This window comes from Zea mays, chromosome 6, assembly GCF_902167145.1.
Source record: "Zea mays cultivar B73 chromosome 6, Zm-B73-REFERENCE-NAM-5.0, whole genome shotgun sequence".
Taxonomy (NCBI): Eukaryota; Viridiplantae; Streptophyta; class Magnoliopsida; order Poales; family Poaceae; genus Zea; species Zea mays.
The window spans coordinates 60,476,104-60,495,336 of NC_050101.1; the positions used below are offsets into that span (position 1 = coordinate 60,476,104).

The 19,233-nt window shown below is 45.6% G+C and overlaps 2 protein-coding genes across 3 annotated transcripts; both read left to right on the top strand.

Moving 5' to 3' along the window:
• Positions 1-6,758: 6,758 nt before the first annotated feature.
• On the top strand, positions 6,759-7,277 carry LOC103629338 (bZIP transcription factor 12). Its single transcript, XM_020539788.1, has one exon. The coding sequence runs from the start codon at positions 6,759-6,761 to the stop codon at positions 7,275-7,277; it is 519 nt and encodes a 172-aa protein (XP_020395377.1).
• Positions 7,278-16,514: 9,237 nt separating this feature from the next.
• Positions 16,515-18,830, top strand: LOC100275743 (uncharacterized). 2 transcript variants are annotated; one of them, NM_001149755.2, is made up of 4 exons: positions 16,515-16,699; positions 17,479-17,531; positions 17,651-18,133; positions 18,215-18,830. In NM_001149755.2, the coding sequence occupies exons 1-4, from the start codon at positions 16,622-16,624 to the stop codon at positions 18,573-18,575; spliced, it is 975 nt and encodes a 324-aa protein (NP_001143227.1). In that variant the 5' UTR covers positions 16,515-16,621; the 3' UTR covers positions 18,576-18,830. The 2 variants fall into 2 exon arrangements, with proteins under 2 accessions (NP_001143227.1, NP_001390623.1); NM_001403694.1 differs by lacking the exon at positions 17,479-17,531 and having other exon boundaries at positions 16,542-16,699; positions 18,215-18,824.
• Positions 18,831-19,233: the final 403 nt, after the last annotated feature.

Consider the following 19,233-nt stretch of genomic DNA (forward strand, 5'->3'; position numbering starts at 1 on the left):
CGCTGCCTCATGTTTAACTCTGACTGAGTGAATATATACTTGAGGCCCTTGTGATCTGTGTAGATATCACACTTCTATCCATAAAGATAATGTCTCCAGGTCTTCAGTGCATGAACCACTACTGCTAGCTCCAGATCATGAGTGGGGTAATTCTTCTCATGAACTTTCAACTGTCGGGACGAGTATGCCACTACTTTCCCTTCCTACATTAACACACATCCCAGTCTGGTGCATGAAGCATCGCAATATACTGAGAATGGCTTGTGAACATCTGGCAGAACCAATACCAATGCTGTTGTCAACTTCTGCTTCAACATCTCAAATGATTTCTGACACGCTGGAGTCCACTTGAACTCAATCTTCTTTGCTAGCAAGGCTGTCATTGGTCTGGCAATCTTGGAGAAACCTTCAATGAAACGCCGATAGTAACCGACCATTCCAATGAAACTCTTGATTCCTCGGACATCTTTTGGTGCTTTCCAGTACAGAATCACTGCTACCTTCTTTGGATCCATAGCTAGTCCATCTCGGTTTATAATATGACCCAAGAATAGAACTACGCTGATCCAGAACTCGCACTTGCTAAGCTTGGCATACAACTGGCAATCCCGTAGCCTCTGAAGTACTTTCCTCAAATGTTCCTCATGCTCTTGCTCATTCTAGGAATATATAAGAATATCATCGATGAACACCACTACGAACTTGTCAAGGTAATCCATGAACACACTGTTCATCAGGTACATGAAGTAAGCTGGCGCATTCATCAAACCAAATGACATGACCATGAACTCATATAGTCCATACTTGGTGATGAATGTTGTCTTTGGTATATCTGAAGGTCGGATTTTGAGCTGATGGTAGCCTGACCTTAGATTTATCTTTGAAAACACACTGGCTCCTCTCAAGTGATCAAATAGGTCCTCAATTCGAGGCAGGGGGTACTTGTTCTTGACAGTGACTTCATTCAAAGCTCTGTAATCAATGCACATCCTCTTCGTGCCATCCTTCTTCTCCACAAATAGCACTGGGGCTGCCCAAGATGAGGTACTTGGTCTGATGTAACCTTTCTCTAACAACTCATCAATTTGCTTCTTGAGTTCCACCAACTCTGGTCCGGACACTCGATAGGCTCTCTTGGAACTAGGGGCGGTGTCTTGGATAAGCTCTATGGCAAATTCAACTTTCCTTTCAGGTGGCATGCCTGGTAACTCTTTAGGGAATACACCGGGGAATTCTGACACAATTCTAATTGCCTTAATTGGATTGGACTTTTTGTCATCTACTAATAAATGGTGACAGGCTCCTTCTTCTAGTCCAGGCAAGTACAGCTTAGTTACTACTTCCTTTCCTGAAGGGGACACCGACTTAACTGTTCTCTTGTCACAACTGACAGTGGCTTGATTTCTGTGTAGCCAATTCATCCCTAGGATGACATCTAACCCTTGAGTTCCCATTACTACAAGGCTAGCAGAGAAGTCTATCCCCCTTATTTCAATCCTTAGATTCGGACAAATCCTATCGGACTGAACTTTTCCCCCAATTGAATTAACTCTTAAAGGTGGGATCATTGGTTCTATGGGGATGTTATGTGATTCTACCCAAGATGCAGAAACAAAAGAATGTGTGACACCAATATCAAATAGTACTTTTGTTGGGTAGGATTCGACTGAAAATATACCTACTGCCACATCCTGAGCATCCTGGATTGCTTCGGCCTCCAGGTGGTTCACCTTTCCACGGGTGTAGGCCTGACCACAGACTCCTGGTGCTTGCTGTGGTGCTCCTTATCTTGATGGGGCATTGACTGCTGGCGGCTGTTGAGCTGCTTTCTTTGGACTGTTCTTCGCCCAATGATTTTGCTCTCCACAGTAGAAACATGTGCGACCTCCCACTTGCGCTGGGCTGCTTGGCCATTCTGGTTGGGTTCTGAGGCAGGAAGGCGAGCTACCTGGTTGTTCTGGCACTGGTACTAATTTCCTCCAGGCTGGGTGTTCTAACGGTACTGCTGCTGCTGGTGAGGAAACTGCCTCTGGTACTAGTGCTGGTGCGGACGCTGATGCTGGTGCTGGTGACCTTGCTTGAATTGTTGTGGTGAGTTGCCTGGGTAGCGGGGACGACTGCTACTCCCGACCTGAGATCCACCAATCTTGCGCTTCCTGTCCTCCATCTCCCGAAGCTTCCTTTCTGTCATGATTGCTCTGTCTATCAAATGTTCGAAGGTGGGGGAAGTGTGGTTCGTGAGCTGGTAGTGGAGGGGATCAACCAATCCTCTCAGAAAGCGATACTGCCTTTTGGCATCCATGTTGACGTCTTCTGGGCCATAACGTGACAGATTCAAAAACTTATCCCTGTACTCATTGACGGACAGGGGACCTTGCTTCAGGGCGAGAAACTCCTCCTTCCTCACTATCATCAGTCCCTTGGGCACATGGTAGTGACGGAAGTTGTCCCTAAACTCCTCCCAAGTGATGGCTTCCGGGTTGGCATGAGTGGCGAGGTAAGACTCCCACCAGGACTGTGCTGCTCCCCTCAGCTATCGGGGACCATACAACACCTTCTCATGATCGTTGCACTAAGCAGTGTGCAACTCATGCTCCATGGTACGCAACCAATCTTCGGCATCCATGGGATCAGCAGAGTGGGCAAAGATAGGGGGATGGCCCCTCATGAATTCTGCCCGCTTGTCTCTGGGCACTTGTGGCATCTGAACTTGCACTAGGGGCTAAGGTGGGGGTGGCTGCTGCTGCACCTGCTGCATCGCTGCTAAGGTTTGACCAATTGCCTGAACTGCCTGAGTTTGCATCATGAACATCTGCTCGACTGTCATCGGGGGTGGTGGTGGCAACTGCTGCTGTTGGGCTGCATCCTCCTGGGGTGCCTGCTGTTGAGGCTGAGCATGCCTCGCACCTCTGCGCCTGTTCTCAGACATCTTTAGAAATCACACACATATATCAAATCTGACTCTGCAGTCTTTCAGCATAAGAAAAGATATACGGAAATCTTCATAGCACTGAACAAAAGATCATCCTCACTAACAACTTCTCAGATAAATAAGAAAGTGGAAATAAATGGATTACCCAACTAAATAACTGACTTTATTAATAACTACACCAAGTTGCAGGGGATACCCACACCTTGGTGACAATCATTACAAAGATCCAACTTCATTACATATCCATCATAACAAGCATTCCAACCTATGATAAACAAACTAACTCTAATTAAAACTAACTAGACTAAGACACTGAATTAAGCATTATTACAGACTCCGACTCTGTCGATCTATGAATCTAAATCTATCCGGGTCCTGTAGTCTGGGGGTACCATAGTCGAAGCGTCCACGGGGCGGTGAGTGGTAAGGGTGCTGAATCCCAACAGGGGCGAGAGAACCACCATCCAGATAATGGCGTGCAGCGCACTCAGCATGCAATTCCGCAACCTCCACCCGAACCTTGCCTAACTCGTCAAGAGTGTGGTCCAACTCTGTGTTGAGCACGGTGGCCAGGTTGACCATGTTGTTCAGCCTGGGATTGCCCTCACCAACGGACAAGACAATCACACGTCCAGCACTGCTGGTCCAACGGCGAGGGTAGTACTTCATGTCGAGGCCGTCAGCTACCCCACTGAACAACGAGCAATAGTGAGAAAGTGCCCGACGTGCTGCATCTTGCATGGCTGCCTCGGCAGTATCCCTCTCAGTAATAGAATAGTGCTCTAAGAAGGCCTCTGCACCCCGGAGATCATCGTCCGGACGACGCACCAAGCAAGTAGCCTCCCACTGGTCCGAGTATAACCCTCGACGATGCTGGTAGACTACACAACGGTACTCGATGGACCAAGTGTGTCGGTCGAAGGCCTGACGCAACATGGTGTCGAGAGCGTCATGGAAGTGACACCCGCGAGTAGCATCACGAGTGATGGGTCTAGCGATCCACCCCTCCGGCTCCGGCTCCTCTGAGCGCTCTGTGTCATGGCTCGAACTGCCACCGGCGTCGTCGTCGTTTCTGTCTCTGTCAGGGTCTCCTCCAGCAGCCGGGATGCCCTGTGGTGGTGTAGGGGACATCTCTGGATGAGGTGCAGGGGAAGGCGGACTCTCGGACTCCACCTCCCACTGAGGCGAGGGGGAAGAGTCCTACTGCTCCTTGTCCTGGTCCTACTCCTGGCGTCGGCGCTCCTTTTCCTCGTGCAGGCGACGATGCAGTCTCTCCAGGTGACTTGATATAGCTGAGGTGCCCGATCTTTCGGCGAGTGGAGATAATTCTGATTTGGCGGAAGATGACCCTTACGATCCGACTACGACGAGCAAGCCCGAGGCGCCAATGCAATCACTGAACCAACTCCCTGTGGTTACCGACCTTGCTGATGCGAGATCGGCCTGATCACGAAGATCGTTTCCTATGCGCAATCGAAGAACGAACAAGAAAAAGATGCGAGCAATCTAATCTATTACTCGAGGGTGGAGTTCTGAATACACGAAGACATCACTGATTTGCGCGTGTTCGAGAGTAGCTAAAGCTAACGTAAAACAAAACTCCAAGAACAAAGGAGGCGCAGCTCCTGGATAAATAGAGAGGGGGTGCAACCCCTAGGGGCGGCCAACCCTAGGTCATCCACAATGGGCCGCAGTTGGGCTGGTTGTCTTTTCTTCTGGGCCCTCATTCTTCAGTAGCATGACGTAGTTAAGATCTCTGGCACGGGCCCAAGTGATTGGCCCTTGATGTGGAGGTGCTGCTAGTGTAGTCGTACTCATAGTGATGTCCTCATCATGAATGGACTAACCTTGCACCGTACGACACAGTGGACGCTCCGCCAGGCGAGAAGGCAAAAAGGGGATCATAGACTTACGTGCAGTGCACCTGATACGAGCCATCTACAAAAGACATCGTAAGCACAAGAGTAAGAGTAGAACTATGAGACCAGAAAGTAAACAGAAAGAAAAGTGAGACAAAACTTTTTTAGATAAGTAAATAACATAGAGTTGTTCAAGATGACCAACTTTTGAAAGGACACTAAGGTCAAGGCAAGAGTAGGGGTCTATAGTCCTTAGGGCGACCATTCTAGTCTAGGTTAGCGGTCCTACAGTCAGCAAGGCTTTGATACCACTTATGTCACACCCGATTTTGGAAGGTAAGCCGAATGCGAACCATGTACGTACCAGGATCAGAACTCACGTACAAAGCGATTACATAATTGCACATCATCACACAATGCTCAAATTAAATAGCGGAAAGGTACGTTAATTACATCAAGATGTCCAAGACATCCACAGAGTCTAATACATATCCATAGGGTTCAATAATAATATCAAAGTGCGAAGTAACAAAACGTAGAAGATAAGCCTACATAGGCAGCTGACTGGGGGTTGCCACTAAAGTAAACTAGAACTCGTCGTAGTCCTGGAACTCTTCAAAGTCTTCCATGTTACCAACATCTCCTCCTGAGCACTGAGTACAGTGGGGACAACCTAGGTGGGGTGTGTAAAGCAAGGGTGAGTACACACCAACGTACTCAGCAAATGTCCCGTTTGGCTAAAGTGGACTAGCTGTATGTGGAGTTAAGGTTAAGCAATTGCTTTTAGTTGGTCAAGTTTTATTATATAAGTAGAGCCAAATTTTAGTAATAAACCCAGCTATTACCCAGAAGTACTCCCTCCAAGAGGAAATACCAGAGATCAAAATTATAACCATCATTGCTAATCATAATCATAAAAGTAACCAAAGTTCTTCTAATCAAAGAGGATCCCAAGGCTGCTCTTAAGCGTGAGCACGACTGATATACCAATTTCTAACACCCTAAAGAGGTTGCACACTTTACCCACAAGCTGTGATTCCCATCCTGCCCGAGGTTCTAGCCTCCCCATTGATCATTACCAAGGTGACCTAGCAGGGTCTCACTACGTAGCCTTTACAAAGATTTCCTAGAGGTCATAGCTGCCCATTAGGTTTCTCCGGTTTGATGAACATAGTACATCTCCCCAGAGGAAGGGTGACTAACAAAACCAAATCAAAGAACCTCTGCAACCAGCCTCGGCAGAGCAAGTACTGTGCCCGGACCCCATTGACAGCCCTACGGCGAAGCCAACTACTCGTCTGGTTCCTCTAATTAATCAGCTAAGGGCGTCCCATTCCACCCTCATGGTCACATAATATGATGGAATTTTTTGAGTCGTCATAATTTCATGAGGCCATGAAGATTTTATGACGATAGTGTTTTTGTTGTCACATAAGGGTACGAAGATTCGTCATATATTGTCAGGCGCCAGAAGCCGGTAGACGGTTTTACTTTTATGACGCTTAGATGTGTCTTTATGTGATGATTTGGCGGCGTCACTTTATGTTTTTTTCCAAAAAAAGTACCGTACCCCTTTCTGTTGACCGCATTCACTTTCCCATCTCCCGCCCAAGATGACCAAAATTCCCCTCCTACCTTATCCTCTCGGCTGCTCACCACGGCAGACAAGTCCAGTCCTCTCCATCCCCTCAACCTAGCGCCGCCACCCGCGCCCACCACGCCACCCGCGCCCACCACCGGCGGCGCAGGGGAGGAGGCGGCCATCCTCAAGGCGGCGCTGAGCTCCGGCAAGCTACGCATCGAAGGGTATTGTAGATCCATATCAGCGGGACACCCACAAGGCCACAAGAAGAAATAGCGCAGCAACAAATACGCTGAAGAGTGGAAAGCGAGAGCCTGTGCTGGTCGACTGTGAGTTTTTCCCCCTTTCGCCTCTCCTGCTGGGTCATGGGCCGCGGCCCCGGTGCATGGCGTCGTCACGGGTGATGGCGTCGTTGTCTCCACGGCAGCACGTCGGGGCGGGCTCGTCCGCGGACCTCGCGCGATTCAAGAGCAGCGGCGTCGGATCGATGAACATGGACGACATCATCCGTAACATCTACGGCCCCGAGGCCGTCAACGCTGCCGCCGCCGAAAGCGCCGGCCTCGGCCCGGCGGAGCCCTCCCTGGAAGCCCCGGAGGCTGCGGCCCGGTGGACGTCGGAGGAGGGGTGGAAGGAGATCTCCGCTGCTGGAGGGCTCCCCACACCCGTCCTCCCTATCCCTCCCGCCGCCAGCTCTGGCGACGGCGGCGCCGCGGAGATGACGCTGGAGGATTTCCTTGCCAGGGATTCCTGCGGCAGGGCGGCGGTGATGGAGGGGAACATGGCGCTGGGGTTCCCTGACGGTGACGGAGATGCGGCAAGGAGCGTGGCGGGGGGAGTGGGCGGCGTGAGGGGAGGCGGGAAGCGGGCGCTTCTGGATCCCGCGGACTGCGCCGTGATGTAGCGGCAGAAGCGCATGATCAAGAACCGAGAGTCTGCAGCGAGGTCCAGGGACAGGAAACAGGTAAGAGCAACTCCAAGAGAAACCTTAAAATAACACTAAAAACATTTATTGGTGAAAAACATCACAGATCCATTTTCATTCCCCTTCGGATGCAGCGACGTGGCCTTCTGTTCATCCTTCAAGCTAGCGGCTAAAGGCATGAAACTGGGTGTTTAGGGTAGGAACGTGGCTACTTGTGTTTGTGTCTGATTGGGGTCGCAGGAGGAATCCATGATTAGCATCACTGATGCTTTGTGTCAGTCTCCAAACACGGAGGTTTATGTTTCGCTTTCATGTCCAATGGTTCTGTCTTTTTTTGATCCATTCATGTCCGATTCATTAGACAAGTTAAATCCATCTAAAATTTTACCACATATGTTACTTTACTTATGCACTTGGTAGTAATCGTGCATTCTATCTCTATGCAGAGAGATTATGCATAATGAGCGTTATAGATTTTTGGAGTTTGCTATCAATGTCAATTACTGGAGTTTACTAGCAACTAAATTATTACTGCTTCCTAAATGCAATAGTTGTCTTGATGAACTTTTCCTTCTCAGCTTCATATCTCTCAGCCTAAGTCTATATATGAAGTTTAGTTGGTTAGTCTATTTAGTTCAGTTGGTTAGATAAGAATGTGACAATTTTAATTTCCCCACCCTCTTGCTTAGTCTATGTGCCTTTGTGTTGAATTTACATAGTTCTTATTATTATCCATCCATACATGGCAGCTCGCTCATTAATTCGTTATGGCGCTTTCAGAATTGAAATTTGTGCCTTGAGAACTGAAGCTCACTCATAATGTTTACCAAATTGCAATACCTTGTTCAGTTTGTGCATAGTACCTGGGATTTGATATGAATACTTCAGGTTACTTCATTTTAGTCAGTGTTAGCTTGTGGTCAATTTCAGTGTATATTTTCTGAAATTGACCATTTGGTTTTCAGTTAATGTTAGTTTCAGTCAGTGCCAGCTTGTGGTCAATTTCAGTTTTGTTTAGTAGGGATGACCAAGCGATGCACAAGAGCTATGAACAACGATGACTACCGACCTGCAGCACATACGAGCCCATGACGCAAACGAGTTGGCCCAAATAGGCAATCCATGACCTACGGGATCTGTTTCAAAATTATTAGGGATTAGTTATTAGCAGTCTGATGTGGATTTAAATTGTTTTTAGCGAGAATATTTTTTCATCAGCCCCAATAAGACGTTTTAGCAAACAAATTTTTAGTGTTCTTTTGGAGTTGCTCTAAGGGGTAAAAGTTGAAAATTTGCATATCCTGATATAAATTTCTACTGGTGAGTGCTGGCTGCTACCATACCATGTCGGCTGTGACGGTCGTTTGAAGCTGACGATCTTGGTTTTGGTGTTGATTGAGTAGCTAATTCTGAGATTGGCCATCTGATTTCTGAGATGAGCTCCCATGTTCATAATATTTGCGTTGTGCTAAATGAGGTATAATCAATAGGTGCTTATGCTCCAATTCTTTTTTGGTGACCATCTAAAATAGAAAACGGCAGGACAATTGCTATGTCATCAAACATGATCATCATCAGTACTAGGGTTTCTTTAGGCCATGCTATTAGTCTTGACCTGTCTAGGCAGCATTGATGCATGTTCATGTGTTCTTTTTCTTAAACTGTCAGTCATTATTTGACTATGTTGTATTGCTGTTGGCATGTACCAATATTTCATGGCAAATCTTATATCCCAAGTTTTTATATGCTCAACAGGCCGCACTTGAAGAAATCTTATATCAGTTTGAGGAAAAACTCCAAGCTGAAAGAGAGGAAGCTGCTAGGAAGTAGGAAGAGTTGCAAGCACAACTACAAGCTCAACAGGCCGCACTTGAAGAAAACCAAAGTTTGCTGCGCTAGACCCAAGAGGAAGTGAAGGGGATGCATACCAAGTATGAAGAGACCAATGCACTGCTACGAGCTATCCTGAAACTTCAGAAAGATTGAGGTAGGGATGCATACCAAGTCTGAGGATGATGCCTTTGCTTAAGGTTTTTCTACCTTGCTAGAACATATCTGTGGTTGGAACTTTGTCAGAACTACGTGCAATCTGTTTGAATGCTTCAAACCTTTGTGGTGGAACCTTTGTATGTTTGAACCTCTGTTGTGGAAGAACTAGTGTGCTGGAATTATGTATGACTTGTGATGAGAATGTTATGTATGATGGCTTTTCTGTGTATTATGATTCTGTGAGCTATCATGAGAGCTCAGTGTGTCGTCACTGTATGGTCACTGTATGTGGGTGCCATAAGTGACGATCCCAACATTAGGTGACGCGTTGACTGGAAAAAATGTGACAGATAACACTGTCATATATAGCACCAATATGTGACGGACGAACGCAGCCATCACAAAAGGTGATGACATTATGTGACGGTACTCTGAACAGTCGTCACAAGGTACATAATGTGACGGTCGTTATATGACGACCCTTATGACGCACCATTTTCGTCATAAGATGCTTTTTGTGACCAATTTTGTACTAAACATGACACTTTACTTTTGTCATGCAAAACCATTTTTTTGTAGTGGGTAAGGTAAATACAGACTAGTCAATCCTTAAATTTCAATAATGTAATGCGGGAGAGTGAATTATAAAGTAAAGTAGGACATGATAGGTCTGAGGACACTTGCCTTCACTAGGTTGTTGCTCAGGGGGATCTTCGGCAACACACTCAGGAACCACGAGCTGCTCGTTGTCTAAATAAAGCGACCATACATTCAATACATTTGGAAAGTATAAATGAACAGCACATCAAACATGTACAAACATTGGAACACAACTCAAAAGATGTAGTATTAAATAAAGGAGAGTGAGATCAAGTTATAAAATGAACTAATCCTAATTAAGGGTTGATTACTCTCTAAGTGTTTGGAACATACCTCAAAAAGGTAAAGTAGAAACTTAAACAAGAAAGAGATTAAATCATAAGATGGACTAATCTCATTTAGGAGTTTGATTATTCTTTAAGTGTTATCCATAATTACATAACCTAATTCTATTCATTTCATTGAAACCTAGAAGTTAAGCCAAAAATGAATTCATGTAATGCATGACACTAATCTCACAACATTAAATATATTTTAACTCCTAGGCTATCATTTTATTTATTTCATTAAATAAATAAATTAACATATACATTAAACTTGTATCCTATGTGTAAAATTAAGGTATCCAGACTATAGCTGATCATAATTTATTTGAATAGAGAATAATTTTATGAACATTTTGCAATTTGAACCGCTAAATTTGGAGTTCATATGAAAAAGATATGAAATAAACAAGTTTTGAAGTTTAAAATATGAAATTAGGGCTAAATCTGTGATTAAATAAAAGTACAGGGGGCTATTTAAAATAAACTAGGGGCCTGCGCGCTAAAATAGAGGACGGCGATTTGGTTTCCTAAAAGCCAAGGGTCTCTTATGTAAAACTCACACGCGAAGGGGTACGAGGTAACTTCAACCGTCGGATCAGAGATCAATGACCAGGATAAGATCACGTGGGCGTGGGCGCGCGCGCGGATGCGGCTGATAGGCGGGGTCAGGGCGACAGCGAGCCAGAATGGTCTGACCAGCCGGGCCCAGGGGCAAGGGCGCGGGTGAGGGGGAAGAGAGGAGGGCGGTTGGATCTGGAACGAAGGGCTGCGATCAGATCCGCTCTGGTTAAATCTAAACCGCCCGATCTCGGACGGACGCCCGAGATCTGACGGCTGGGGGGCAGACACAGGCATGGAGGTGCCGCTCAGTCCCACGGCGAGGGCTCACCAGAGACAAGAGGGCTAGCCACGGCGGGGCTCCAGAGGCTTGGGGACTAGATCGGGCGCGTTCAGGACGGTCTGGCGGACTCGGCCATGGGCATCACGCCGGCGTGGGAGCACCAGAGGGGCTGCACACTGCGAGGCGGGCTAACGGCGGCGCGGGGCAACTCTGGCGAACAATCGCACGCTAACCAGGGCGGTAACGACCAAATTAAGGGTGCGAGGAGGTTGCTCACCTCGAGGGGAAGCGCTGGAGTCACGGTGCAACGGCGGTGGCGCAGGGACGCGACGGGGCGGCGGTGGCAGAGCTCCGGCTGCATAGGAAGAACTCCGTTGATCGCGTACCGGACAGACTAGAGGGATTAGGGCGAACCGAGGGGTGTTCCAGGGGGCGGGTGATAGGGCGGAGCTTACCGAGGCAACAGACGCGACGGGGAGTTCCACGACGACCGTAGAACGAGCGGCGGACGGGCGGCGAACGGTGGCGGGGCTCTGGTCGCGCGGGCAGAGCGAGAGAGAGGGCGACGGGGTTCGGCTTAGGGCGCAAGTGAGCGAGGGAGGTGGGCGAGAAGGGCACAGGGCTCAAAAAGGGGCGAGGACGCGGGGACGTGGCCAGAGAATGCGTGGACGTGGGCGCGTCCACGGCGGGGGATCGTGAGCGAGAGGTTAGGGATGGCTGACAGGTGGGATCGGCGGGACAAAGAGGGAAGCGAGCGCGCGGGCGAGAGAAACGGCGCCGACAGGCCTGGCCCACGGGCTGCGAGAGAAAGATGGGGAGAGAGGGCGCGCTGGAGTTGGCACCGACAGGCGGGGCCCGCCTGTCAGGCACCGCGGGCGCACGGGCGCGGGCTGGGCATAGTGGGCTGATTTGGGCTGAAATAGGTTTTCCATTTTCCAGGGAATTTCTAAATGCTTTTCTATTTATTTTCTCTAGGGTTTTCAATTCAAATTCAAATCAAGTTTGAAATTCAAACCTAGTCAAACATGTGCAACAATTCAAAGAATATTTAGGCTCAATATGATGCAACATTCCATGACTCATATGTTTTGGGCAAAATAAAATAAATAATCCTTCACTAATTAAACTAACCCTTATCAAAAGGGGAAGAGGGGGAGAGAAACTAGAGAGAGAGAAGCTAGAGTGAGATAGAGAAGAGTAACACCTAAATTTGGATGATAATAAGAAAGAAATTTTATACCCCCAAATTCAGGGTGTTACAAAGTGACACGCCCAGGGCCGTCGATCTTCCCATCGACCGTCCAACACTCGTCTTCCTCTCCCCGACCAATTTCCCCAAAAATAGAGGACGGCGGTGAAGCCATCGCCGGCGAGGCCAAACCTCCACATAGGCGCACCAAACTTCAATTCAACGGTCCTACTTGTTGCAGTAATGAAGGCGAACACGGGTGAGGGCTCCATACCAGGAATCACCAGCGCAAGCGAGCCGTCCACGTGAAGGGGTAGTTCCGCCCCAAACTCGCACTCCAGTGAGAAATTCTCTTCGATTCGGGACCGCTCAGCTCTACCTGAGGGCACGGACAGACTTCCCGGATGCTGGCGCACTCACTCGGCCACGCACCAAGGATGCGACACTGGCGCAGAGGAATTTCGTCGGCAGCGTGGTCAAATCGATGCAAGGTCGCCGCCCCTTCTCTCTCGGTTTACGCTTTGGTTGTCTACGTGCTTGAATCGGTCACGGGCACGCGGCGCGACCGGTTGTTTTATATGCGCGACGAGGCCACAGGATCCGGGCGGCCTTGACCGAGGATTCTGCGTCGTGCGCCACCACCCGCGCGAAGCTCGGGCGAGTTGTTGACGACGACCCACCCTAACGGGCGGGCCCCGGACATCAGCGGGGAAAGAAGTGAGCGTGTGTGCGGTAACCGGCTGCTAGTGGGCCCCATCGGTCAGCGCAGGGCTACGGTCCGTGGCGTGAGATGCACGGCTGACGAGGCGGGCCCGCCTGTCGGCGCCGCCACGCGCGTGGGTAAGTGGACCGCGTAGGTCAGTTTCGGCCCATCCGAGCACTCCCCCCGTTTTCTTTTATTCTTTTATTTTTCTCTATTTCATTTCCTTTTCATTTTAAAATTCCAAATTCAAAGCTTCAATTCCAATTCAAAACTTTTGTGGCCTATTTATCTCCACCTTAAATGTTCAACTTGATCATATGGTGAATTTATTTATTTTTGATATTTATTTTGTGATAACTAGTGCTCTCTTTCTCCAATTCTAGAATTCCAATTTAGGTCTAAATTCCAATTTGAACATTGATGTCTTTCTATAATTTTTTTGTTACTAATATATGCACACACAAATAAACTCCAACATGATGCATGATTTATTTTTAGGGTATTGGCTAATTATTCAATAAAAAGGTGTTATTCACATGCTATATGAAATAAAGGCAACCACATAAGTAATTCAACTCCATTTTTATTTGATTACATTTTTGGGCATTACAAAATCTACAAGTACTTCCACAAGTGGTTTCGTTCGACTATCGGTGTCATTTACATGTCTTCTCCAGATTTTGATTAGATTATATTACATATCTTATGCTTCATGTGTCGCTATAAATACATATGTTGTTAAAATATATCTTTTACCTATGCATAAGGTGAGTTAGTCTAATCAATCATATCTTGTCCCTCTCTTTCTCATGTGCTTTTCCTAAGTAGAGGATTTCGACAGGGGAAGTATATCTTCTTTTATGAAAAAGGGAGAATATTCTTTCAAAGTGGGAGAACACTATTTTAGGGGGAGTTATCTTTTAGAGGGCAAGTCTTATTTGCTTCTATATGCTTTTGATGTCTTCCTTTTTCGGAACCAAAGGGGAGAAGTTTTAGGAACCAAAGCAATTCAAAATATATCAAACACCAAACACCACCCAATTTAAAAAATTTAAAAACTCAGACTTACAAGTGGTTTTGGTTCTATAAGTATCTTTGGTCTAAAATAAGAAGTATGTGGATTATGAAGTTAGGGGGAGGCTTAAGTCCATAATATCACATTATGGGGATATTCATGCATCCTAGCAAATGGACTGCATATTTTCATCAAAATGTTTGTTATATTTGCTTGCTTTGGTTGTATTGCATCAATCGCCAAAAAGAGGGAGATTGTAAGAAAAATGGACCCTGGCCTATTTATCTAAATGATTTTGGTGTTTGATGGTTAACATAACCTGTGGACTAATATATTTGCTAGTGTTCGTGTTTGTAGTTCACAAGATGCTAAAGTGGCTTGGACTAAGGCATTGAGGAAGCAACACCTCAAAAGAAGACATTATGAAGACAATAAGTGACGATTAACAAGTATCAAGCAAAGTCCAAGACAAGAAGAAAGTATTGCCACTGATGGACTGTCCGGCTGAGAGCACCGGATTGTCCGATGGCACAACAGATTGTCCAGTGCCGCACCGCCGGACTATCCAATGCACCAGGTAACAGTATCCCAACGGCTAGTTCCTGGTGGCACTATGGAGGAGAGCCACCAGACTATCCGGTGTGACACCGGACTGTCCGGTGCAAGGCTAACAGCGCCAACGATCACCTGCCAATCTCAAATCCAACGGCTCGTGGCGCACCGGACTGTTCGGTGCCTACCACTGGACTGTCCGGTGTGGCACAGAGAAGCAACATCTTTTCTCAAACGGCTAGTTTCGAGTTGGGTCCTATAAATACTCCACCCAACCAGCCATTTGAAGGTGTGGGAGCCCAAGCAACATACCAACACATGTTATAGAAATTTCCATGTGCTCAAACACCCAAGTGCTTAATAGAATCACTCGTTGATTAGCGTAGGTGCTTTGAAAAGTACTTAGATTAGTTAGACCGCTATTGCGCTTGCTCTAGGTGATCCCTAGTTAGTTGAGTGAGTTTAGAAAACACCACATAACCCCTCAGCTCTTGCGTGAGTCCTTAGAATATTGTACTGAGTAGGGCAAGAGTCTTGCGTGACAACCGAGTTTGTATCACGAAGCCACCATGTACTGGAGGGAACAAGGCCCGCGACGTTTCAGCCGGAAGCTCGATAGTGGAGACGGCGGGGAGCGTCCGAGAGGAGCCGGAAGCGGAGCACCACTTGCGCGTGGAGACCCGCGGCTCTCTACAGAGTTACTCGTCCATGGTGCTTGGCCCTCGCGTGGGCTTCCCTTTGCGTAGGGGCACCAACGAGGATTAGTCGGAACCTTGCGTGTTTCCGGATACCTCGATAAAAATACCAGCGTCATCCACGGGAGTTTGTGTCTCTACCCTTGTTCTTTACCTTCCGCATTTACATTAAGTATTTAAGTTTCAATCTCTCCTTTCTAGTTAGAATATTTAAGGTTCGAACTTAGGTTTTATGGTAGAGATAGCAACACTTAGACAAAACCTAGTTTGCACATTATAGATTGCTTTTTACATAGGTTTTGCTATAGGGATTTATTTGTGGCCTAGTTTAGAGAATAGTTTTTAGAAGTCCAAATTCACCTCCCCCTCTTAGGCGTCATCGTTTCCTAAAATAGAATTTAAAAAGGGTTTCATAGCTACTTTTGGTCCCATATTAACCTATTTTGGTATAGAAAATGTTGGATTTTCTTATTAAGGCCTCATTTGGAATGGAAGAAAATGAAGGAATTTTAGGCCCCGTTTGTTTCCGTTCATTTTGAGAAATTGGAATCTAATTAATGGAGTAGGCTGTTTTTTACAATGTGACATTCCACAACTTTTTAAAGTTTATATATAAGCCAATCTCAAATTTATAGTGTGAGAGACATAAATTGATTCTATAGATTTACATGCTACTTTTCTTACGTGTAATTTATAGCACACTCTTCTACTTGCTTCTTTATTGCATAAATGTAGTATATAACTATCTCTCTCATATGATTTAGGAAAATATACAAAATATTACACATACAAATATATTAACTTAATTAGTTTTGTCTAAATTATAATTATTAGAATGGAATTCAATTGCAACGAAACAAACGGTAATTTCTATGGAAAGTTTCCTATAAAGCCATTAGAACCAAGGATTGAATCCTATTAATTCCTTTAAAATTCCTATGGAATGACATCCGTCATAACAATTTTAAAGAAAAATAAGCATGAGGGCCAACCTCATATTTTCTTTCCTTTGTATCTGTCTTTACTGCGCATGATCTAAACACATCTTTTGTGACTTTCTTGTGTTATAAATTTCTATAGGATTCCAATGTATGGACATTCTAATCCTGTGTTTTTTCTATTCCTGCTTTTTGAGAATCCAATATACATTGTGTATATAACAAATTTTCAATTAAAATATATGGATATATACAATAGTGTTTCGATTAATTAAAATGTATAAAATTATCAAATTAACAGAAGGGAATCCAACTAACCGCTGCCTCCCATCATATCATGAACCGTCAAATTGACTCCTGTCTACAGTCTCCTTTGATTTTCTTCTCGTCACCCCCTTCACTTTACTCTTCCCTCACTTCTGGCCGCAGCTTTGAGCTCAGTAGCAAACAAGAAGCAGCAAGATAGTGATCCTCCATGGGAAACACCCTCGGCTTTGGCGTAGGTGTCGGCCTCGGCCTCGGCCTCGCCGTCGGCGCCGCTGCTCTGATCCAGGTTCGAATCCACATCGGTCTTAACAAAGTACTGCCAGTGTTCTTAATTTCCTTCCGCTTTCGCATCGCGCCATATTGCAATAATTTACATTGAAAAGATGATTGCTAAACTCAAAATTTTATCATGTGGCTTACGAATTTCTATATTAGTTGATCTGATTGAGTTTCCATCGCATCCAGGGTTGAGATTTTTAACCCTATTGATCCCTATTTCAGTAGTCCTTTGTATGTGCTTGTTCAGACACCGCTGGCTGCAGACTGCAGTGGTGATTTTAACTCAAAGTGTCGCCGTTAAATTTAGTAAAATGTTCTGTCCTTAACATAGAGCTCCACTAGAAAGAATGTCATTTAATTCACAGTACTTTTTTTTACCTTTCTAAGGATGAAAGGTTATGATTTCTTTGACGTTGTCGAATCCGTGGTAGAATGCTCGATCAAAGGTTATGATTTCTTTGAAGTAGTCGAATCGGTGCGTGCAAGGTTGTCCTCTAACAGATTGTGTGGATCAACTATGCGTGCGTGCCTTAATTTAGCCTAGGAATATTTGGAATCTCAGCCTTTGACGACCTTGCCGTGCCAAGATATTTTTTTAACAAAAAAAAAAACGAAAAGACGATGCCATAGTTTGTTCTTTCCTCGAAAGGGACAGAGTAGTTCTTGCAATTTGTTCACCTGAGGTCTTATCTAGATATTCTCGTATTCACTTCAATCCACACGAGAGTATCCAAACAAGGCATGAATGTTTTCGGTTCCTTGTGCTTGATTGGGTATTTTTGGCAGGCTTTTGGTCCGAAAATTGACGAGGAAGTGGTGGTTTCTCAGTATCAATGCAAGTGAGACGCTGCTCTTTGTTTCTTTGTCAGATGATTGCAAAAAACATCTCGCTGCCCCTTCGATTCAGTTTTATTGTCCCTGTGGCCAGACTCATTTTTTCACTCTTTGTTGTTCATAGCACCGAGGACATTGACGAGTTGTCTGCCGAGGAGCTGCGCGATGCGATGAGCTATGTGATGCACAATCCGATGCTGATCCAGGTGCCGGTGTTAGGAACAACGAAGACATTCTGGCGATTATCTGAGGAAGCCACTAGGATCAGCAGAAAACTTTCATTGATACTGCGCAACCACCACTCAGCCTGCAAGTACCTCGAAGCTCCTCTGCAGGTGTCCAATGTCTGGATTGGGAGCACTGGGAGTGTCAAGCTAAGGGGGGTCAGTTTCACTGGCAGCGGTTTCTTTAGAATTGAGCGTGTGAGAGATGACTACAAGCACCTTTCCAGGGTCCTGGAACTGTTGATTATGATCTCAGGTGGGGATATCAACAAATTGCCTCCAGACTACAAAGAATTCCTCTCGCTCTTGAGGAGGAAGAACCTTACAAGGGATGATGAATTCTTAATTGTAAACAATGCTGCCCTACTACCCATGAAAAACCGGTAATTTTTTTATTCAGTTTTATCATCTTTGACTCTTTATTGTTTGCCACCACACGCTCATTTGGTTATTTGTGTTCACAGCACTGAGGTATTCCTGATGCTACACGATAGAATTGTCAATTTTCTTGGTCAGAAAAATCGAGCAAAGAAGAAGAAAATACTCTCCAATCTCCCTTACAAGAACAACTGGTTGGATACTGCCACGGCAAATGCAAAGATCAACCAGTGGGTTGTAAATGTTCAAAATGAGTACAAAAGGACTACAATTGATCTACTGCGGCTCAACAGAAATGTAAGAAGCCACTTGCATCAGTACAACCACGAAGATGATATTGAGGAAATTCTGTATTGTGAATGGCCCATGCTGCTCATTGTCATGGAGAAGATGTTGCACTTGGAAGGTGAGCTCCAAGACACTGGCATCCATAACAAGTTCGGCTAGGGTTCTACTGCAAAACAGATGAAAGATGTATTCTGCATTTCCATGGGTTGGTAAGCTACTGTTCTTCGATCTTCATTGAGAAAGTTTATCAGTTCACGGTGATGAAGTGTAATGCTACCTGTAGTTGTTTTCTCTGGACACGTCAACTTGAAGGTAAAGCTGGTCAGCTTTTGTAAAGCATGTTGTAAGATATCACATTACAAACTCTAAAATTGTGCTGCAAAATTGAATGGTATTGAGTTTGCATTCATCCTTTAATTTCTGATTCTTATAAAATCCCTATTGCACAAGTAAGCAACATTGCAAGTTATTTGATTCATCATATTATTAGGTACCTGACAGCCTCGGACAGAATGTTAAAGCAACCATAGCGTGGAAAAACATGCTTCAGTTAAGGGAGAGAAAAAACATGCTTCAGTTAGGAGTGATAAGGTGCAGGCATTGATGCATCCTACGTACTGCATCGCCTGGTCAAAATTTTGTAGATTTTTTACCTGATTATTTGAAATTTTGGATTAGGTCTGTTAGATGCGAGGGAGTGACAATCAACGGTGTAGTATAATTTGAGTATAACTGAAGACCCAACAGTTAAAATCACCTACATACAAAGTTCATAAAAGCATAGAATAATTGGAAAGCATTGTCGCACTGAGTTTTA

Excerpts from the sequence above, each read along its gene's own strand:
- LOC103629338 (XM_020539788.1), top strand. The coding sequence starts at position 6,759 with ATGGCGTCGTCACGGGTGATGGCGTCGTTGTCTCCACGGCAGCACGTC.
- LOC100275743 (NM_001149755.2), top strand. The coding sequence starts at position 16,622 with ATGGGAAACACCCTCGGCTTTGGCGTAGGTGTCGGCCTCGGCCTCGGC. Across the intron at positions 17,532-17,650 it reads GTTTCTCAGTATCAATGCAA|CACCGAGGACATTGACGAGT; the intron begins GTGAGACGCTGC and ends TGTTGTTCATAG. Across the intron at positions 18,134-18,214 it reads CTACTACCCATGAAAAACCG|CACTGAGGTATTCCTGATGC; the intron begins GTAATTTTTTTA and ends TTGTGTTCACAG.